The 23687-nt window shown below is 36.1% G+C and overlaps 1 protein-coding gene across 1 annotated transcript; it reads right to left on the reverse strand.

Moving 5' to 3' along the window:
• Positions 1-10895: 10895 nt before the first annotated feature.
• UPP1 (uridine phosphorylase 1) lies at positions 10896-23561 on the reverse strand. The gene is made up of 8 exons (XM_026681268.2): positions 23385-23561; positions 22705-22771; positions 22079-22196; positions 16324-16482; positions 14991-15105; positions 14700-14909; positions 13484-13630; positions 10896-13062 (listed from the first exon to the last, which is right to left on the reverse strand). Exons 2-8 carry the CDS (start codon positions 22755-22757, stop codon positions 12923-12925), a joined length of 942 nt encoding a protein of 313 aa, XP_026537053.1. The 5' UTR covers positions 22758-22771; positions 23385-23561; the 3' UTR covers positions 10896-12922.
• Positions 23562-23687: the final 126 nt, after the last annotated feature.

Below are 23687 nucleotides of genomic sequence, written 5' to 3' on the forward strand. Positions count from 1 at the left end.
AGGTAGTCTAGCCATTCACAGTTAAATTTTGACAGCTTAACATAGAGGTTTGCCGCCAGAAATTTTCCAGCCATTTATTGAGATTGCTAACCTCTATCCACTATCCTTCTTATCTTATCATTTTTCTTGTGAATTACTTCCAGGAGCAGGTGGAGACCTTTCTTATGCTCAGCATTTCATGGGTGAATAAGTCACTGGCCACACCTGTGAGCAGCTGAAGAATGTAATCAGGAAACAATTCTTAGGCAGAATTGTACATGCTGGCAGGCATATTGACTTTCAACCAAAAGGAAAAATAATGGAACACTCCCTGGAGCAGTGCGAGGATAAACCGGTCAAACTATTCAGAAAGTATAGAGTCAGCATCAGGCAAATATAAAAGTGCAGTTCTATGTTAATCACCTGGCATCCTGATATATTCCATTGAAAGAATAATAACAGTCCCAGCCTGGTTTCAAATATAACAAATATCGTTTCTTCACAATATAAGACATATCAGTTGAAATATATTGGTAACAAGTATTTGAGAAGTATTTGCATTTATGTTGCTTTTAATAATAAAAGACACAATATTTTATTGTAATCTATTACCGATTCTTTGAAAATGTTGTCTATGAATATTATATACAGTCCACCTTCTCTTTTTTAGAGCAGAGAGCTGTAGATGTTATATAGTGTGATGCCTGCTACTGTATCCTTGGGAGGAAGAAATTAATATTATTACCTTTAATACTATTAAACATGTCCCTATCCTAACTCTTTGGGAAACTCAATAGGTAGAAAAAAATGGAAAACAGTCTAAATATCTGGCTGATTGTGTGATCAACCTTAATAATTTATTACACTTACTTCCTACTGTTGCAGCAAATCTTGCTTCCAAATCAGGACACAAGACCACGAAAGGTTGGGGAATACAGGTTTTATTTGCACAAAGTGTTCAGAGCATTAACATGGCAAATTCTGATCCCCCAGTTCTTCCTGAGACAATACTTTTATACCCATTATGACCTTAGCATAGACCTGGGCGTTACTTTTACTACATTTTACCAGATAAGGACAATATTGCATACAATTTTATAAAGGAAGTATAAAGAGGAAATAACAAGTTTATTTTTGATCATTCAGCTATCTTACACCACCAGTTATTTTCCATGTTCACCCTTGTTTACAGTAACGTGGTTAGTTCCAGTTCTTGAATTAAGCAGAGCTGTGGGTTTACCCAAGGTTATGTTAAGCATAGTGACGGGAAGGGACCCTTGCTAAATATGACTTGTTGACCTGTGCTAAATATAAAAAGTGCTTTATATGCTCTATATGAAAAGTGCTTTATATGCTCTTTTTCAGCTGCTTCACTACGAATTTATTTTCCCCACACCAATGATCCTATGGAGTTTGGGCTCAGAGAGAATGACTAGTCATAAGTTCCCAGCCAGTTTTCACACCTAAAGTGGGACTAGAACAATCTCTTCTTTTCTAGCTTGTTGCTTTAACCACGAGAATACGGCTATCAAACTCCTAGCCTGTGGGCCAGATGTGTCATGGGATGGCCACACTGATGCCCAGTTTAGCGAAGGCGAAAAAAGTCCCAATACATTGCATGACAAAGTCCCATGGCAATGTGAGTTTGACACCACTGCACTAGAACAACATAGCTCTTATATAAAATGTATTACCCCTTTATACCCACTGCAATCAACCAAGACTTTCCTCATCCAAGCTGCTGATGCCCTGCCTTAAAAGATACTCAATGGAACCAGCTATAAATTTATAAGTGGTCAGAAAAGAAAAGATTTAGTTGACCTGTTGTTCTAAGTTTGTAGAGTACAGGAGATGGCCACAAAGTGCATTACTCCTTTTAAGCAGGAAAAGGTGCAAGGTGTGACTGCAATATTGCAATTACTCAGCCAGGCTGTTGACACAGTAATCACATTACTGGATTTTTTCTCCAATGCCTGCTATTTGCCAACACCTGCTCTACTTTGTTAAAATCTTTAACTTTGAACTGAAGATGTCTATTATTCCTATAAAAACCTCTTCCAGCATTCTACCTCTATGAATTTAGGGCTGCAATGATTCAGTTGTTTACAGCACTAGTCCAATCAATGAGATATATGGGTCATTTCTGAAAGTTTCTAGACCAGCTTATTCAACTCTATGAGCCAGAGCATGCTCTCCAATTCTGACAGGAAAATAATAGATTCTGCCCCTGAGCCAAGATCAAGTGCATTTCCTTCAAATGACAGCTGCCCTTCAACCACAAGGAACTTTGTGTATGAAGAGAAGATCATTTAAAGTGATAAACAGTGTTAAGGCTCCAGTAAAACCCACAATTATCCACCAATCATCCCATGCCAGTGTCAGGTCCCAGCACCTAGGAAAAAGCCCTGACTTCACTGTTTTTGTAGCTGCTTGGAAAAGCTTCTACAGGATCAATTCACTAGGATAAAAAGCTTCCTGTGATTGAATGGAAACCTAAGTCTGACATTATTTGGAATGGGTTGCGATCCTCTCCCTCATCGGTCCAGGACTTTGCTTCCTCTATTGAAAGAATAGGCTTCAGATATGAAAGGTCAAGGATTTGCATTGGAGGAGGGAGGTGTTGCCTTTGCAGACTGACTGTCTTGCTTTCCCATCAAGGACTGGGATGGATAACATCCATCACTACCGACATTCACTGCATTATTTTGGAGAGTCCCTCTCTCTCAGCCCCATCTATCTCCAACTGTTGGGGGAGGGGGGCATATTGATTGCATCTGGTGTCATGGCAAGTCATAACATGAAGGCTAGACCAAAGTTGTTGAACACTACACCAAAGTTGCTGAAACTATATGAAAATTGTTGAGCACTATTTTAGGTCCTGCAGGTCTGTTTCTAACTTAGAAGTAAGATGTTCTGTGGGAAAAGAAAAACTGACAAAAAAATTTCTATTTATAAAACCATCCATGTTTTACCTTGTATTAAGTAGGATGTTTTAACTAGAATGTAATAATATGGAAATGGTTTTTCTTAGAGTTTAAAACTAAAAGTTCTAGTGGAACAGATAAGTGGGAACTTCAAACTCTCACAGTGCATTTAATCAGTGAGAATTTATTATCCCAATATATTGCATTAAATTTTCTAAACTCTTTGGGAAGTTTCCATTAACATTAGTGTTTTATTAATAAAGGAAAAAATATAAGCCTAAGCTTAAAGTTTTTACCTGGATGTTAAATCTGTCCAGAAAAAAAATTATGTTACAGTTAGAAAATAAATGTGGAATGGTCAATATGTTCAGCTTTCTAAAACATATATTTATTTAAAACATGTATTTGTTACTTACAGCCACAGTTCTTAGACTTGCCTAAATCATAATATAAAAATAAAGTTCAAGCAATAAAACAACAGGAAATTAAATACCATTGTAAAAAGATCATTACAGTAAAAGTCATGAAGAAATAAATTAAGTTTTCTCTGGTATTTAAATATAAAATCAAGTTATTCCAGACCAATCTTTTGAAAACTTTCACAGAGTTGGATTTTGCAAGAAAATAAATTGGGCCAATTTATATACAAATCATACAGCAAAGATGAACATTTGTATTAGTTAAAATCATGTACTTTAGTTTCCAATAAAGAATATTTGTAGCTCAGGGTTCACATGAGTCGTCCTTGGTGTTCTCTGAACTTGGTTGTTTTCTTACAGACATTTCATTATCCAAACTAGGTAATACCATCAATACAAGTAAGGAGAGGGTTTTGCTGCCAGTTTATATTCTAGTGACTTGTCCTGTCAGTGTTGTTGGAGGTGATCTTAGAAGTTCTTTGATTGGGCTGTTTACTGTTTATTGGCTGTTTACTGTTGGCTTCTTTGGAAGTTCTTGACTGGGGTATTATTTACTTGAAATCATGATTTTATTTGATGTCACAGTGCTGTGCTTGTCCACAGATCTGGACTTAGCCAAAGAATCTATGATCACATTGTTCCACAGCATATCTGACTTAATTAAATACATGAAGATTAAAATGCTGAAGAAACAAACATTAACCCTAACCCTAACCCTAATGCTTTTGGAGGTTATAGCGGAGGTCATTATGCAACATCTAGAAGTGATAACACTTCTACAAATACAAGCCAAAATATGAATCATATATGAATAGGACACCTTTGCCATATTTAAAAAGGATCAATTAGGGAACATCCAGAGAACTATCAACACATCTTCAGTTTACTAGAGAAGAATAAAAGAACAGCTCGTTATCCTTCCTGGACATTCTGATCAGCAGAGATCACAATCGCAAACCAGAATCACAACTGTACAGAAAAATACCCACACCAACTAAGTGCTGCACTACCAAATCAACAATCCAACCTCCCATAAGAGAACCTGCCTCAGAACTTTATTAAGATAATATTAACTCAGGGACTTCTGGTTCGTTCCTTGCCGGAGTCAGAGCGGAATCCATGATTGTGTGTGGTTTCGCCCGAGCTCACTTGCTGGAGAGTCCCGATTGGTACCAGAACCACCCTGGTGTGGTGGTGAAGAAGGGGGAAATCTCCTGGAGGGTCGAGGGGAATCGCAACTCCCCTCCCTGACAGGAAAATCCCTCCCAAAGGCAAGCTGCAGTGGTGGTCCTAAAATGGCCACCATGAAGACAAAGAACATTCCGGGAAACTAAGTTTTGTGCTGGAGCACAGAAGTAGCGAGCAGAGTGTGAACCAAGCAAGGGACATTGCTTTTGAGGTACCCTGGTATTAAAATAAAGGGCTATCTTGGAGGGAGGTGTGTGGAAGCGGCGACTAGAGAAAGTGAGAAAGAAATTGGATCTTATAAAACTTGGATTGGATTAATTTGGAAGAGAAAATTTAAAGGAAAATACTTTAACACAACAAAGGTTTAGAAATTAAACTGGATAACTATTGAATTATGGGCACTTAAAGGGCATAATTAAATGCTGAAATTGAGTGTTGAAAAGAAAAGAAATAATAGCTAATGATTGAAATTAGCGGACTTAATAAAAGTATTATATTCAATAAAGAAAGTTAAAGGTAAAAAGACTCAAGAGCGCCACCTAAATGTACAGGAAAACTTCAGTACATTTTAAAAAGTGTCTGGTCTTCTCAAGAGTTTGGATTTTGGAACTTAAAAGAAAATAAAAGAAACTTTATTATTGTTATAGAACCATACGAACAAAGACTCAAGAGTATGGATTGTTGAAAATAAATTCAAAAGATATTGGCTGAAATAATATACTGGACTCTGGGATTGAATATATATATTAAAGAAGAGGATTTTAACTATTAAGAAAGAGGAAAGAAAAGGAAAAAAGGAGAAGATATAATGGAGAAACTATTTGTTGATATAAGATTGGACTTAAAGAGTCAAGATTGGATTTTCAAGATATAAGGGACATTATAAAAATTAAACTTGAAATGTGCAATTATGTATTACAGAAATTAGAAATGGTGACTCAGCATACACAAGAACAAAATAAACCAGAGGGGGAGGAGTTCTATAAAGAAGCCAACACTGAAGGACAAAACGAACAATTATTTAAGCAGGAGAGAAAAGGAATTAGAATTAAAATTTTATGGTTTGATGGGATGATTAAAGGGAGAATGGTTCAGAAAATGGATAAAGGGAGAGGGAAAAAGCAGAAAAAGGGCAAAAGAAAAATCAAAAGAGGGAGAGGGAAAAGTTTAATAACTGGAATGAGAAATGGAGGGGAATAAGAATGGGAAAAAAGGAAATTAAGAGAAAGGACTAGAAAACAAAGAGGAATAGGAAACAAACAAGGATGTACATTGTCCAAAAACTGAGAAATAATGGGTTTTAAAAAAAGGATAAGGAAAGAGATTCCGCAAGGTAATATGTTGTGATGTATAAGAATTTATTGAAAATAGTATTTTGTAATGTATAGATGATTCATAAGGTGCTTGAGAAAATACTGTATAATGCAGAATCTGAGAAAAATATATATATTTGTGTTATATACCAGATAGGGAGATTGATATTAAGGTAGAATGAAGGTGGTTAGCTCAATTATTAACCAGAGGGGACAATTATATTTATAGATAAGGTTTGATAAAATGACAAATGTGACAGAAAATAGTAATATGAGAAATGACAACAGAAACGAGATGAGAATTTTAGATAACATTGTAAAATAAGATATGAGAATATATTAATATAACATGAATTGGATAAGATAAGCTTAATATTTAACAATAATAAGGATGATGCAATATGAAACTAAACAAATACAATGAACAGGTAACTATGGTCATGTTTGTATTGAGATGTGAAACCTGGAACCACACTCCTTGTCAAATGAGAATGTTTTATTTTAAAAAATAAAATAAAAGCAGGGAGAAAATTGAATAATGGAATTCCTAGGTATGTTTAACTGATATGATGGTAGGCATTTGGAGAGAGCTTTGAAAGGTTGAAAATAAGCATTGAAGGATTATGAATTAATGTGAAATATATGCATTGAGAGATATAATTGATATTATTAATTTTGCCTATACTAAAATGTATGATATATTGATGCCACATTATTAATGTATTGTTGTGCATATGTAGATTGAAATAAAAAAAAAATTGGAAAAAAAGTTAATATTAACTCACTGCAGCAACCCTGAATAGCAGAAAAAGGAAAGCAAGCACCTGTACAACATACTCCAAGAAAAAGGATATGCACGCAACTTTATCAAAAAGTGCCTGATTACTCAACTCAATACAGCACATCACAAGCCCTAATTAAATGAATATCACTGCCATACATTAAAAACATCTTAGAAACCACCAACAGACTATTACAACCACATTCAAAACATTCTAAGTAAATCAAAAGACCCAGCAGCCCCAGAAGAAAAAACAGGAAACATCTGCAGGAAACAGTATAATGACCGCAACAACCACTCTGTAGAAAAAACAGGAAGAAGACTGACAGAATGCCTCCATGAATGCCAACTAGCATGTCAGAAGACATGAAAACTCTTTAATCTCACAACATAAGGACAGATTTAATCATAGTTTCAATTAAGGTTGAATGTTAATGTTAATGTTGATTGATAGGACCTTAATTTCTTCCTCCATCTTGTTGTTTATAATCCTCTATTTGCCCTTGCTTCTCTCTGTGTTCTGGTTCTCACACCTTCCCTTTCCAAACCTTCTATTTCCAGCTGTCCTCTCATATCTGATTCTTAATCTTCTAATTTCTGTTCTTCTTGGCCCTTGTTTTCTAACTCATCTCTGCTGTCTGTTTCTTCCTCTGTAGTTAAGAAATGTTCGTAGAACTCCTGTGCTTTATCCAGAATATCAATTTTGAATTTCCTGTCTTGCCACGTAATCAGCGTACCTTCTGGTATGAGCCATCTGAAGGGTACCTTGTACTTGACTAATTGTGAGGAGAGGAAGTGGTAACCCCTTCTTTCCCTGACCCTTCTTGGAATTTGTTTTAGTGTTATGATCTCTTTTCCTTTGTAGATCAGAGGTTCATCCTTTGTCTTCTTATACATTTCATCCCTTGTTGTTTTCCTAGAAAACCTCACATGGACATCTCTTGGTGCCTTGCATAGTTTGTATGTAACCTATATATTTCATATATATCACATTGGATCTTGTCTTTGCCTTTTTGGAGAGCATCTGCTAATAGTTCTGTCATGGTTTTTAATAAATCTTCCTCCTGGAGTTCTGGTTTGCAGCGCTTCGGGGCAGGCAGGAATCTGAGACTGTGCGCGGTTTCTGCCTGTGCTCGCTGCTGGAGTGCCCTGAGCCACCTGGCTTCAGGGCTAGCCACCTCTGTAGAAGGTGGCGAAGATAGGGGAGATCTGGCAGGGTTGGGAGATATTGCACCTCTCTTCTCTAGCTGGCTAAACCCCCTTTTCCGAAGGCAGCCGAGTGGTGGTCAGAAATGGCCGCCACATAGAAGCGCTCAGCCGGAAAAAGAAAGTGCAGGAGGAGTTGAGAAGAAGTGAAAGTTTTTTTGCTGACTGGGACAAAGCAACAACGAAAGTACCCTGGAACTTAAAATTTGCGAAGGACACATCGTTTCCAGACATTTACAAGCGGCGAATGGAAGTTAAAAGGGAAAGTTTTTCTTTTTTTTCACTCTCCTTCCTAACGTGACAGCGAATGGAAATGCAAGAGAAATCGGAAAAATCCGCATTGGCACTAATAGGTAATTAAATGCTAAAGGGATAAGGATTTCTGAATATTTTTTTAAAAAAATCTTTTTTGCTGTAAGTGGGAAGGGAGAGGAAAAGAATTGGAGCAGGATTTGGAAGTAAGGAGGAGATTGCCCAGAATCTCAAAGAATTATTAAATACTAACAAGACTTCTAAAAGATACATTTTAACTGGAACTAAACAGTAACCCCAGAAAGAGAAAGTGAAGAAAGAAGAAAGTGCTAAAAGAAACAGCTTATTTGGATTGTTTGGTGACTTCGGGACTTTTGGGAATTATTTTTGACTAAAAACACTTGGGTGGTTGTTTTGGAAAAACTTTTTCTTTCTACAATGGCATCACTTGTGGAGGAATTGAAAATTGAATACAAAAATACAAAGAAGAAGAACAAGAAGGGAAAGACTCTCTTGGCACTCTTTTTCAATTTTTAGAAATGGCGATTTGCACCTATGAGAAACTGACTGCGCAACAAGATGATTGGGACAAAGAAGAAGCCATCTTTGATGAACAAGTAACTTTATTTGGGGAAGAAAGGGAGAAAGAGGAAAAGAAAAAGGGGACTTTAAGACTTGAAAAAACAACCAAAAAAGAAAAATAAGGTGAAAAGTGGATATAATGTTAGAAAACAACAGAAAGGGGGAAAGCAGAAGAAGAAAAGGGAGGCGGAGAGACAAGGGGGTAAAAAGGGGAGGGAGAAGAACAAGCAAGGGAGGAAGGAAGGGATGAGAAGCCTTAATAGTGGGGAGCAAGATGTAAAGAAACAAGATTCATTTAGAGATAATGGGTAAATTTAATTGAAAAAGGGATTCTGCAAAGATACATAAGATTCTATTCTTATATTGGTACTTAGAAATAATGTTAGAAAATTGGAAACAACATGTGATCAAAAAATGGGATAAAATATTTAGTGTAACTTAGTGAAATTTTTGTGAATAAAAATAAGGCAATGAAATAAATGAGAGAATTGAAGTAGGAGGAAATGGGAACATTTTAATAATACAATGATTTAAAATATGTGATGTGGGGGGGAAATAACTATGGAAGGTATAAGTGTTCCCATAAAAGTATGATATTCAATTGAAAAGCGATGTGTAAAATGTTTAAGATATAAATGAATATTAATATTAATGATTAGATTTGTATTGGCATTGATAGTTGTTTTAATTATATTATATACTTATAAATTTTTTCTTTTTATAAAATATAATGTTATAAAATATAATATAATTTTAGAATGTACTAAACAGAATCCCAATGGAAGTCATGTATTATATTAAGTATTATAAATTTAGGGGAAAGAGTTAAAGGCATCATACTCCAATCAGTGTACAGGAGAAGTTTTGTTTAAAGAGAAAAGAGAAATAGATAGCTGGAAACAGAACAGACAAAGAATAAATATTATGATCTGAACTGAGATGAGATAAATAAAATAAAACTAAGAAAGTTAAAAGAGGTGAGAAGCTATATAGAAAATGGAAAATGGTAATAAGATATGGAATGGTACCGTGTTTCTCATATAATAAGGCCGGGTCTTATTTTTTTTTTGAGCCCCGAAAAAATAGCTAGGCTGTCTTTTTGGGGGTGACTTAATCCCCCCCCCCGCATCTTTGGGTGGGCGGCGACGGCTTGTTCTCCTCGGCGTTGGTGGGGCACTTCGTATCAGGGTCAACGCAGGCAGCACCATATCCGGGTGTGCAACAAAAGTACTTCCTAACAGCAAGCCCCCCCGCCACCCCCCCCATTTTGCATGTTTTAACATAGGCCTTAATTTGAGGGGAGGGGCTTAATTTCATTTCATGCCTATAAAACATGCTGGGACTTCCTATTGGGGGAGGCTGTATTGTTGGAGAAACAGGGTATATAAAATGAATTTGAATTTGTGTCTGTACAAAGAGATGTAACCCGGGATCAAGCAGCTTTCACAAAAGATGTTTTATGTTTTTATGTTTTTATGTTTTATTTGTTTGTGTATTGTCTTTGAAAATCAATAAAATTTGTTTTTTTTTTTAAAAAAAATCTTCCTCCTTATTTTCCGCTACATTCTTGAATCTGGTAGAAAGCTGATTTCTTCATTTCTAGGTGGACAATTGCCTCTTCCAAGTCTCTATTTACTGTCATCAATTCTGTCTATTGTCTCTAGTTTCTTTTCTGTTAATTCTGTTTTATTTTCCACCACTATATTTTCTGTTCATTTTAGGCTATTGCCTCTTGTATCATTCTTATTTTATCATCCAGTTTGTGAATGTCTCCCTTCACTTCTCCAATCTCATTTTTGATCTCTTCATGGTTTCTTGTTATTGACTCTTGTGTTTTTATCATCGATTTCTGTATCATGAGAAGGGTTATCTGCATATTCTGCAGGCTCAATGTAGATCCTGATTTCTCTCCCCCAAGCATACTTTCTATTAAGTGTTGTCCCGATGGGGATGCTACTGTCGAAAAACACTAAAGCACCTAGATGAGCATAGATTAACTCCAAGATTAACCTCTGATCAACAATCAAGTAAACAATACCCCAATCAAGAAACTGCCAAACAAGCCAACAATAAACAGTCCAATCAAAGAACCTCCAAGACCACCCCCACCAACAAGGCAAGCAACTAGAATATAAACTGAGAGCAAACCCCACTCCTTACTAGCACTGATGATATTATCTAATTTGGGTAATGAAATATATGCAAGAAAACAAACAAGCTCTGAACAACAAAAATGAAGACAGGTAATAACTTCAAATGCAAATGGAACTTTTTAATTTTGTAACACATTTCATTTAAAAAATATATTTATATATATTCGTACCAGTCAATGCTTGCTAGGAACTTTCTAGTTATAATGTATGTTTTCTTACTCATCACTTTTCTGTATGACTATCAGAAACACAAGTTGAGCTTCATTATTCAAATTTATAAAAGACCCAACTTTGTTGACTTTTCCTTATTGTCATATATTTTATACATTGAAGAGTTTTTATATATTTTATATACAGAGTAAGCATGAATATATTCTTCATAATTATCCAGTCAGATAGAACACTGTTCCTGCACGGTTATTGTGATGCGTATCTTCAGTGTAACATATATGTTCAATGTTTTCTTTGAGAATTGATTGCAAGGTATGTGGCATTTCCTTTTCTTTTAATCTCAAAACAATGGTAAAACTAATTTGATGGAAAGAGAATGACACTTAGATCTAAAGCACTCACTGAGGTCCAAGGTAAAAGCACAGCATTTCAAAACTGCAATGTATGGTCTATCCTAGAATGGGTTAAAGTTCATATCCATTTGAATATCAATCCTGTAATCACTTGTCTATTCTTAACTACTTAGCTAAATCTGAAATTAATTTCTTATTTTTAGGACTTTAAAAATAAGAAAGGACCTATAAAGCACAATCTTATGCAATCCCATGTCTAAATAAGTATGAAAAAATTTAATCTTAAAACTGTAAGTCATTAAAAAATTCAATGGACTAATGACTGCCATGGATTTAATAAATCTTGTCAGCTTCCAAGCTTAATTTGCCTAATATTTTGGGCATAAACTTTAATTAGCACTAGAACAGGGCTGTCAAACTCAATTTCATTGAGGTCCGCTTCAGGGTTGTATTTGATCTTGGGGGACCAGGGTGGATATGGCTGGGATGGGTGTGGCAAGCTCGATGTCACTTGTGTCGGGGGCCCTTGTGGTGACCTGAGCACACTGTCAGCAAAAACGGGCTCCTGAGCTCTGTTTCTGGTTGTGACGGCCTTTTGCAACTCTCTGCCAGTGAAAATAGAGCTTGCAAAGGCCACGCGTGGCCTTGCAAGTTCCATTTCTGGCTGCAATGGTCTCCTGCAACCCTCTGCATTGAAACTGGAGCTTGGGAAGGTTGCGTGTAGCCCTTGCAAGCTCCGTTTCCAGCTGCAGTGGCCTCCTGCAACCCTCTGCCAGCAAAAATGAAGCTCAGGAGGGCCACGCACAGCCATCACAAGCTTCATTTTCACTGACAGGCGCACCACGGGTTGCTCCTTCACTATTTCCAAGGCAGCCCTTCAGGCCAGATCAAAGCACTCTGTGGACCGGATCCAGCCCATGGACCTTGAGTTTGATATCCCTGCACTAGAACTTTGCTTTAATAGCAATAGCACTTACACTTATATACCACTTCACAGTGCTTTACAGCCATCTCTAAGCAGTTTACAGAGTCAGCATATTGCCCCCAACAATCTGGGTCCTCATTTTACTGACCTCGGAAGGATGCAAGAATGAGTCAACCTTGAACCAGTGATATTTGAACTGCCAAATTGCTGGCAGCCGGCAGTCAGAAATATCCTGCAGTACTGCATTCTAACTACTGCACCACCATGGTTCTTAATAATAGATCTTATCTTGGAAAAATAATACTAAGTTAATTAAAACATTTTGTAATATAACTTAATAGCAGTGTGTGTGTATATACATACACACACTATATACACATGTGTATGAATGTATATACATACACATATACATATATGTGTATATGTGTGTGTGTATGTATGCATACACACAAATGCACACAAATATAATAAAGTGCTGTTAATTGGGGAATGTACATGTATATGTACATACATGCATGCATGCATGCCCCCACACAAATATGCATATATTCAAAAATAATTCAATTCTTTTTAAAGGAGAAGTATGCATAGGATTGTAGATTATGGTATTGAGGAAACATTTTTAACAAGAATTCAAGTAAAAGAAAAGGTTCCTAGATATATATAGTACAGAAAGTCACTTTTTCCCAAGATGGTTTTTAATCAGTTGTCCCACCAGCTTCTGTGGTCTTGTTTGATATTCCTTCAAGACATCATGAGGTGTAGAGATCTGATCACCTTCAAGTCGGTTCAGCAATGTTACACATACTACAGCACCTTAACATTTACAAAACAAAATCAATATTATTTTCTTCCCAAATTATTGAAAAAAATGATTTAATAATATATAAAATAATAACAATAATAATCATCCACATTTACTGTGAAAAATATGTTACTTTCTTATTTTTAATTTTTTATTAATTTTTATTTTATTACTTCCTATTGGAGAGGAGGTAAACCATAGGAGAGATGCAACTCAAATGACAATAGTAGGGATCAGAATAAGCCATGATCTGTTAGCTGAGGAAGAACGTGGGGAGCTGGAAAGCAACACCAATATTAAATCAGATTGCCTTCCCTGACACTGGTTATCCCCTATCTTGAGATACCAGTCTTGCAATTATTCTATTACACCTACTTAAATTAAAACTCTTCAGTAAGTTAAAATTAAAGCTACTAAGTTAAATAACATTACCTTTGAGGCCACTAAGATTGCACATAGCTGCAAAAACAGAAGATTCCATCTCAATATTTCTCACTCCTGTCTTGTGAGCTTCCTTCAAATATTGCATTTTCTCTTCTTCAGTATATGTGCAGATGGCACCATCAAGGCGCGCTTGACCTACAAATGCACGGCATGTCATTAAAGATGTAGAAGTAAACATCCCTGCAATAAGATCCTGGACAGATGACTAAAGGTTCACTAAAGATTTTTATGTATATTATGAACAGATGTTTATGTATACTAGTGACTTTTAAGCTACAGTAAATCCTAAACAAAGCATATTTGGTAGTTCTGGAAAACTGCTTTTTGTTCACACATTAGTTACAATTTCTGCCCTTTTTCTGAAAATTTTTTACATTTAGTTTTCTCTCAGGATTTATTTTTGACCCAGGATTTATTCTTTGACTCAGCTTTCTGTACTACTTTTTGACCAATGAGCACAATACAGAGCTCCATGCTGACCTCGGAATTCACAAAACTTTCTCCCTCCCTCCTTCCCTTCTCTTTCCCTTCCTTCCCTCCCTCATGTATTTTCTATTTTTTCCTCCTTCTCTGCCTCAATCATGCTGTCACAATAATTAATAGTGCTTAATCTCCAATGGAAGAATGTAAGTGGGGAAAATATCTCTAATGTGTTATGCTGTTTGATTTGGTGGTTTGGATTGTATAACTAAACTATATAATTCACATCATGATGTCACATGATCTTAAGATACCTTAATAATTATTAGTTTGGTGCATGTCACAATGTGATATCTAATGCATGCCTAAAGTTCAAATGCTGAACTTGTGGCATTCATGCAATTAAGAAGTCATTTTAAATTCAAGCAATGTACTGTGTTACCTATCATCAAAATAGAAAATTTAAAATAACAAATCAGTTTTGTTAGATTAAAAAAGGAGCATCTGATCAGAACGCAGTAAATATTACTGTGAGGTAAACCAATTTTTGTACTTTAGAATATACCTGGATGAAATTCTAAACAAAAAAGGTAGACTCCATTCAAGTCTTTTCTCAATTTTATGCAAAAGTATTCAATTACATCTTGTAGTCCACATATACATTTTTCTTCATGCTTGTTTATTTTCTATTTAACGTTAAGAAAAGTATGTTTTATGTCATCATCTGCTTATTCAGATTGAAATTTTGTTTGCTATATACAAGGTAGTATTTAACTAGTCTTACCTTCATAGAAATCCAGAGTGCACAATGTGTTTCCAATAACTGTGTTGAACTGATCAAGTTCCTTGGCACACTCCATAAGGTCTTCGGTTAATTTTTCATCTAAGTATGTACTGCGAATGACAGACTTCCCCAAAATAATCTGTTCAAACTGTGGCTTGAAGGTAGGATCTACAGCTTGCTTTGTGATCACCACAGAGCCTGGTGTCAAGCCTACATTATAAATATAATTTGTATTTGACGATAATATAAATCAAGCACATATTTACTTTAAAGAAATAACCATAGAAATACCTATTCCACCAGATGTGCCAATACGAATAATGGTTACATTGCTGCATTTGGCATGATACAGCAGCTTGATGAGTTCATGCAACATGATGGCAATTGAAGGGATTCCCATTCCATGCTGAAATTTAAAAATGGGAGGGGAAGGAATACTATGAATATTTATTTATCACTTCATATGTTCTGTTTGTGTATGAATGAGTATGCATATTAACATGACAGATTATTCTCCATTACTTATAGAAGCTGAACATTTTTTGCTGAATAAAGAATAATATATTTATCCTGAGCCTCTTAACAAAGCACTCTAAATAGCCAGTGTTGTACAGCAGGGCTCACACCCTTTTCATCTGGCATTGGCTGAAAGGCTTGAAAGCTGAGTGGCTTTGGGCTTACCTGAAATGTGAACTTTTTGACAAGTGATTTAATGGACATAGCCACTCACCTGCTTGGAACTCCTTGTGTTCTCTCATGATATAGGGCAGCGGCCCCCAACCTTTTGGGCACCAGGGACCAGTTCCACGGAGAAAGGGTTTTCTATGTACCGGAAGAAGTGTGGTTTCATGTGCTGTCTGCATACTGCAGATGGGGCTTCATCTGTTTGTGCAGCCCAGTTTCTGGCATGCTGCTGGATGGAGCCAGTCCATAGACTAGGGGTTGGAGACCCTTGATATAAAGTGTCTTGCTTGACCAAGAGGTTGGACTAAAAGACCTCCTAAATCCCACCCAACTCTATTATTCTACATTCTTCTGAAACCAACATTGGATAAAACACTGTTTGCCACTCTCAGACATCAACCAGCTCTTTTATCTCTGTTCCTTCTTTTATCAATTTCTTGGAGCATAATTCACCTCCAAACCAAATCAACATTTAAATTGATTGATTAAAAACATGTCTGCAGTCCAAAATTTCTCTTTTTTTGTAATTGTATTGTGTCCAGAAATATCTACATCTATTGCATGTTCTATCCATTCATTTATTTTCAACAGCATTTTCTATTCTCAGAAAAAAAACAGAGACTCTCAATTTTCAGGTCTTCCTTTGGGGTATACAGTCATTATATATATTCATTGTTAGACATATTAGTAATTGATTATTAAGTTGCAAATATTAAACTCATTAAAAATTGACTTTTCTCAAGAAAATTAATGCCCTCATTCAAGGAGAAATGCTGGAGAATGTAAAAGCTTGCATAGTTATATGAAACATTCTAATGAATCCAAATAAAAGTAAATGTTTAAAATCACACACCTATGTATCTTTTTGATATCTTTTTTCATATATCTTTTGTTTTTAATATATATATATATATACTATACTATACTATACTATACTTACACTGACTGACAGTACAGGTCCTGCTTTGTACATTGCATACCGATCTGTTCCAGCACATATATTGGGATAGTCATAACCAGGGTTTCCAATATCCAGAAGTTCAGCAATGTAGGTAATAAAAGTTTTCATCCGTGAAGGACTTCCTCCAACACATACAAACTAAGCAGAATTAAATAAATAAAACACATTCTTAGGAAAATGTACATTTTCAATGTGCACTATTAAAAATGATGATTTCAAAAACTACCTGAATTAAAATGATTTTTAGATGTTGCCCAACTATGCAGCATTATTAATGTCTTCAAGTGTTTATTATAGGAAAATATTATGTATGTAAGATTAGAATACATACTTGGTCAATACGTTTGCCATACGTTTGCCAAAGTGTTTTCAATCCACATAAAACAGGGAAGGTGGGTAGCAACCTGTGTGTCTCTCCCAGATTTTGTAGATAACAGCATCTACCATTTTTCATCCTTGGCCATGCTGCTCACAGTTGACTACATTAGCAGGGGAAATTAAGTTTTCAAATTTCTAATCTACAGGAACTCAAATTTATGTTTAGCCTGATTGTACCAAAGCTCTGTACTGCCATATTAATTTATTTAATTTTTATCTGAAATATATTGTAAAGAAGGTTGCTCACTGGAAGGATTTATATTGAAACTGAAACCTAATTATTCTGAATATTTAAGGCAAGAATAATTGAGAAGATTCCAACACTTGGAAAAATTAAAGAAATTTTAAAAAAGATGATAGAGGACAAAGTTCCATGGTGCTATCATTGCTGACACAAGCATGAATTTACAAGTGGTTACTTACAGATAATGCTTGTAAAATTATATCTATTAGGTCACAAAAACGACTGAACAACTGATTGATTTGATAGATTGTGTTATCAAGTTCCTTTTTATTTCTGGCAACTATATAGATTTTTTTCATGACTGAACAGTTGAACCAAAATCTAGATTTCTAAGGTCTCTATAACAGATAACTGACTCCATTTTTGAAGGCAAGGATAAACAATTCATGGGTTTATTTTTATATGATCAAAGATCAAAGTTAAAATATAAAGCATATTTTATAAAAGCCCCATTCATAACAAAAACTGAACATACCAGTGGATTGTTTTTGATTCAGCAATTTCTAATTCCATAGCATGCATTTTTTAATTAATCCTAGCTTTATTAATTTTATAATTCAAGCTGGCAAACATACCTAATATTCCTTTCTTCCACACAACAGCTTATGAAGTGAGTTGGGCTAAGAGAGAATGACAAGTCTCAAATCACCCAGCAAGTTTTCATGCCTAAGCTAAATTCTTTATGTACCCATTAGGATGTGTCTTCCAATGTTTTAAACTTTTAAAGTGCAATTTAATCACTTTTTTTTTTATTCTAGAAACTTGAAATACTGATCTTTTAAATAGGAAACACAAAGTTGCTTGATGAAGCTAACCCAGGTGGTTTATTATTAAACATGATTAACTTCACTCTCTAAAACAGGGATCTTCAAATTTGACAGCTTTAAGACGTGTGGACTTCAACTTCCAGAATTCCTCTTCCAGTCATGTTAGCTCAGGAATTCTGGGAGTTGAAGTCCACACGTCTTAAGCTTGCCAAGTTTGAAGATCTTGCTCTAAGAACACTACATAGCAAAATTCAATAATATATATGTAGCTGATTCTATTTTTCCATAGAGCATATTCATAAATAATTTTCATGTAGATTATTACTATATTTCCCCGTCAATACCTTGAAAGCAGCCTATATAGGTATTTCAGCATAAGCATTCTTTGGCAGAAAGGCATAAGAATGTGACAGAAGTATTTGGAAGTAATAACTGGTAGATGCAGAAGCTTACTGTATAGGTAGTTCTTGACTTAGAACATAAAGGAGCCTGCCCATTACACTTGCAAGTCATAATGGTCATTAAGAGAAGCACCTATGTAATCATCTCACTTAGCAATCTCCACCCCACTGCAGCCATTAAGAAACCACACAGATCACTAAGCAGAGCACAAGGTGCCTTGGGGGTGAAGGAGGCTTTGGAAGGTCTAGAACAGGCACTGGCTTACACAGCAGCAACACCCCAGCTCATATATAGCTGGCCTCAGGTCTCCCAAGGCCTCCTGCACTCACTGAGGCATTCTTTGCTGTGCTCCTGGCCTCTTATGGTCACTGCAGTCCTTGGGTGACTGATCAGTCACTTTTCTTCCACAAGCAGCCATTATGCCACATGGCCTTCCTACATAGTGGAAGCATGTGGCTCTATCCTGGAAGCAGGCACCAAATTTGGGAGCTGTAATTTATTGCATATGAATTCATATTTACCGTGTATGAAGGCTATGCAGTGCACCAGCTGCTTCCAGAAGATCTATAATAAAAGTTAAGTCTCTGATTGATAATGGGCAACAGGAAGGAGGGAGTGGGACACAATAGAGTGGGAATCAGCCCAAGGGCTGTGGGGAGCTAGTGGGAATATGATGTGGGGGAGATAGGTACTGCATCCCTGTGGTCAGTCATAAGGGCGGGTGGATGGCCAAGCATCCAAATTTTCTTCATGTAATCTGGGATTGCTGCAGCTACTGGAATTTCAAATCCTTTTCTTTTTTTTTATGCAAACTTTATTCATTTTATCAATTAAAACAAAACAAACAATGGATTTCTGGTTTGTCGGCTTTGCGAGCGGTAGGGATTTGCGAAGCTGCGCGATCCCTGCCGCGCTAGCCGCTTTTGGGGCTCTGATCCGAAAGGGTGCGGAGCAAGGCTGCCCTGCAGGGGCAGCTGAAGGTAGGGGGGATCCGGAAAAGGGTTTGGGGTGTTGCAGACCCCCTCCCTGGCCGGCAGAACCTCCTTTTACCAAGACGGTGTAGCGGCGGTCCGTAATGGCCGCCACAAAGAAGCCGGCAGCTGGGCAAGTATGCGCAGGAGGAAGAGGAGAAAGTTTTTAAAAGTGAAAGTCTTCTTGGTCGATCCAGGACTCTGAGATATATTTAATTTAATTCCTGGAAGTGATGGCTTTTTTGGATGATTCTTTCCACAAGAGAAAGTAAGCGGCAATTCTGAGGTGCTGAAAGGAAAGTTTACTCTCCTCCCGACGGAATTAACAAACGGATATTGAGAAACCTGTTTTTTTTTTGCAGGTAAAACTAGCTTTATGGGATAAGTCGGAAGGGAGAGGACAAAAAATATATTTATCTGGTTGGATTTTGTTGGAGGAGATGCCTTAAGGATTTGGAGACAGAAATAAAATTTTAATAAGGCTTTAAAACACAGATTTGGATTTTCTTTTTTCCTTTGTCTGATACTACCCCTGGAAGAGAAAGTGGAAATTTTGGCTTGGCTTGGATTGATTGAGGATTGTGGACTTTGGGATTGTCTTACTTTTCTTTTGGAATATTTTGGTTGGAGTAAGAAGAAAGAGGGAAAAAGACAAGAAAAGATTTATAACGGCTTTCTCCTTGAGGAACTGAGGGATGAATATGAGCAAACAAAAGCAGCCTGTAAAGATGGTATGGAAAAAGCTTTTCTATTTTTAGAAATGGCGCTGGTTAACTATGAACAGACAATGCGACAGATGGAACAACAGCAAGAAGAAGACAAAGACACCATCTTTAATGAATCCCAAAATTTATCTAAGGAAGAAGGAAGGAAGAAAGCGAGGAAAATGAAGGACTTAAGATCTAAAAAAACATTTAAGAAAGAGAAAATATGATGCAAAATAAATACAATGATAGCAAACAAGAGAAAAAGGGAATACAACAGAGAAGGGATGCCAGCAAGACAGAGGTTAGAAGAAGTGGGGTAGGAAGATCTGGTGGGGAAGAAAGAAAGGGGAAAGGCGGAGAAAAGCCACAAAGTTTTAAAATTGGATGGGAAAAGAGGAATCTTTTCAGGATAAAGGGTAAAGTATAAATTTTCTTAAAAAAGATTTTGCAAGGTACATAAGACGGTATTGTAATATTTGTATTAGAAATAGAAAATTAGAATGGCTTAAGAGTTAATAAGAAATTAAAATGTTGAAATGTTTAATAATGATTGATTTTTAAAATGTAATAAAATATTGAAGGGAAAGGCAATGAGAATGCTATAAGATTTATTATTTAGATTTATTATTTAACTACGTATTTAGGAGATACTATGTATTTAAACATTTCCGATTTATTACTCTGTTTTTATTGTTATTAAAAGTAAAAATTAATAGATAGAATGTACCAAGCAGAATCAGATTGGATACTAGGTGTCATTTTAAATGTTCATCTAATATTTAGGGAGAGGATAGAAAGGCATCATACTCTGATTAGAGATTTCAGGAGAAATTCTTTTTTTTTCATTATATAAGGAATGAGATAGAGGGATAATAAAGGATGGGCAAAAGATACAAATATAATGATTTAAATTAAGATGGATTGAATAAGATAGAATTATGAAGAGTGAAATGTGTGGAGAAGTATATATAGAAGATACAGAATGGTAAACAAAATAGGTAATGATTTCTAAGATGAGCATGAATATAATTAAAGCCCATATAAAGAGAGGTACCAGGGGCCAAGTTACTTTACTAAAAGATTTTTTATATGTTTGTTTGTGTCTGTTTATGTTTTTGAGAAGTATTGGTGAAACCTTTTAGAAACACAGAAAGAGAATGACGATAATCAAGTCAGAAAGAAATAGAGGACAAGAGATGTTTTTATGCTCATTTAGAAATGGTTTAAAATAGAATTGTATTGTATAAGATAAGGTTTTATCTGACTTGTAAAATTTATAATGGAAAAGGGTTCAAATATGTAATGGTTGATGATGATTTGTTTGTTTTTGAAATTAATAAAACTTGTTTAAAAAAAAAACAACATAGAAAGAATTAAAAGGCCTTCAACAATGACAGATTGTGGTTTTTCATTTGTAACATTTTGTGTGATATTACAACTAATATGTTATGCGAATATATATTTACTACAACTATTGCTTATCTTCTTTTACTGTTTACTATGTAATCTGTCTTCACTCAATCCATTCATACCAATATTCCCAAATCATCCTTTTCAAGGATCCATCATAACTTCAGACAGTCTCCAAGTGACCAGTTGTAATTTGAGGAATCTGTATAACAAGGGATCCATTTTATTTGACTGCACTTCATTTAAAACATCTTCCAAAGCATTTTGAAATGAGGTTAGTGGCCTCCAGGAAGAAAGTGAAAAAAAGACCCCATTTAAAAAGTTAAGTAATGTCTATTAGTCCAAAATAATTTCAGCTAACTTAGCGTTGCCACTGATGAGACATAAGAAGAGTTCCAGTTTATTAATAATTGATGATACATGTTGTCTTCACCTTGCTCATTTGGCGGCATGTTTATTACTTGGGAAGAACACAGAAATAGTAGGACTAGGACAAAGGCCCAGTCTTTGATTAAGTCTTTAAAGTACCCAATATGGGAACATGGTATCTGTTAATGTCTACATTCTTGGAGAAAGTGTTTCTCCCCCACTCTATCTCTTGATGAGACTACTGGTTTGATATAATGATTGGTGGGACATAAAATATGAGTAGAGAATGACTAGCCTCCTCCTCTTGCTATTATTTTTCTCGCTCCAGGTTATTTGGTTTTTAAGTAGATTCTGCAAACTTTATCTTAACCAATTTCTAATATAGTAGCACAAGAAACAAGAAAAACTCTTATAGGATTTAAATACAGAATGGAAAGGGAAAACAATTGCTTTCATTTAACAGTCTAGAGCCATTTTCTTTCTTACCTTTATATCTCCAAATAAGGCAGGAAAATCGTGAGTACTAGTCTCAAGGGCAAAATGATATAAGATGTCATCTTTCATTTTCTTAAGGTGTGGATTAGGGACACAAACTCTGGCATCTCTATCAATAAACAGTTAAATAGATTCATAATCTCAAAATAGGTATATTCAACCAAGGCTAGTGTAGTATCTAAATTAGTACATCTCTTCTTGAAAAATTTGATTTCACTGATATCATCATGAATACAGTGCATCTTTGTACAATCAACTTCCTTATTTACTATGTCAAGACATTGAAAAGATTAAGTTTTACTCAGTGTAAAACATTTTGATGCCATTCTTTTTCAGAAACTTTATTTATGGAAATTACCAAACCACCTATTGAACTGTGGTTGAGGAGTAATTTCATCATATATTAGAGGGAAATTTAATATTTTGGAGTTCTCAAAAATGCCCATTCAAAATCAATAAACAAGAATATTACTATAATAAACACAGTGGTACTTCTCATACATTGCACCTGTATTTTTTAGAATACCTATTTCTATGATGGATTGTTGGATGATTGATAGACAAGACAGACAGATAGATAGTTGAGCTATTGTGTCTAAGCTCCGTTTAATTCTTACTTTGCACATTGCTTGTCTTCTGTCTTTTTCTTCAGAGCATCGTTAGTAGCCATTATATTTCCTCAGTCTGTGTGGAGAAAGAATGGAAACGAAAAGTTGCCCCATACACTACACAAATTATGCAAATAAGGAACCGGTTTCTGGAAATACACGGTCTCAGTATACTTTTCGTTGCGATTCACGTTTACCCAGCACATTTTCCCAGAAACCACATAAAATCACAGTCACAGTTAATGCAACAGAATTGAACAACATAGCGCTTCTTGCACATCGACACCTCACGTTGCTTTCTCAGCTTGGTTTTTATCCCACACAAGTTCCTCCTAAGCGGATCGGCTTCTTTTGGGTGAGGTGCGCACCGAACAGAGCGGAATAGAAACAGTCCTAACAACTCGGACAGATCCGGGGCTTCATAAATAGCAGGCCGATTACTCCTCCGTATCAATGGGCAATGATTACCCCTCCGTACGGGCGGCCGTGCGACATCATAATGGGCATCCATAATGGGCGCTGGGTCTCGCTCTGTTCTCTCGCGCCGCCGACATGGCAAAAGCAGGAGACTCGGGAGGATGTGTGGCGGCTAGAAAGGAGAGTTTTTGACTTTCCTACAAAATGCCCCCAGAGACCCTCGACGAAGCAGCCCACCCTTCTTTCGCTGGCCCTCTTCTCAGCATCCTTACCTGAGAAAGCCCAAAGAGAAGTGAAAGGAAAGGAGGAAGCCGTCGTCCAGTAGAGAGAAGCGGGGCAGGTGCGCGTGCGCATGCGTTTCTAAGCCTGTGGAAAAGCGAGGAAAGTTACAGGCGGCTCAAGGTTACAGAGCGGCTGTGATTGTGTCCTGTTTAGGCACGCTGGAAAGTGCCTGCTTTATTCAATGTCGTCGCTGATGCAACGAATCTTACAAAATTTATTCTTAGTCATCCGTACTCCTGACGGGCTAGACAGTTCAGTTAAGGAGACTGGCAATTAGTGTTAGTACCTTGTGG

Source organism: Notechis scutatus, chromosome Z (genome assembly GCF_049901735.1).
Source record: "Notechis scutatus isolate UNSWTSFEM ecotype Mainland chromosome Z, rNotScu1.2, whole genome shotgun sequence".
Lineage (NCBI taxonomy): Eukaryota > Metazoa > Chordata > Lepidosauria > Squamata > Elapidae > Notechis > Notechis scutatus.

Coding starts and splice junctions, on each gene's coding strand:
- UPP1 (XM_026681268.2), bottom strand. CDS start 22,757: ATGGCTACTAACGATGCTCTGAAGAAAAAGACAGAAGACAAGCAATGT. Junction 16,483..22,078: donor CCTTATTTGGAGATATAAAG/GTAAGAAAGAAA, acceptor AATTCTGCTTAG/TTTGTATGTGTTGGAGGAAG. Junction 14,910..14,990: donor TGGCACATCTGGTGGAATAG/GTATTTCTATGG, acceptor TTTATAATGTAG/GCTTGACACCAGGCTCTGTG.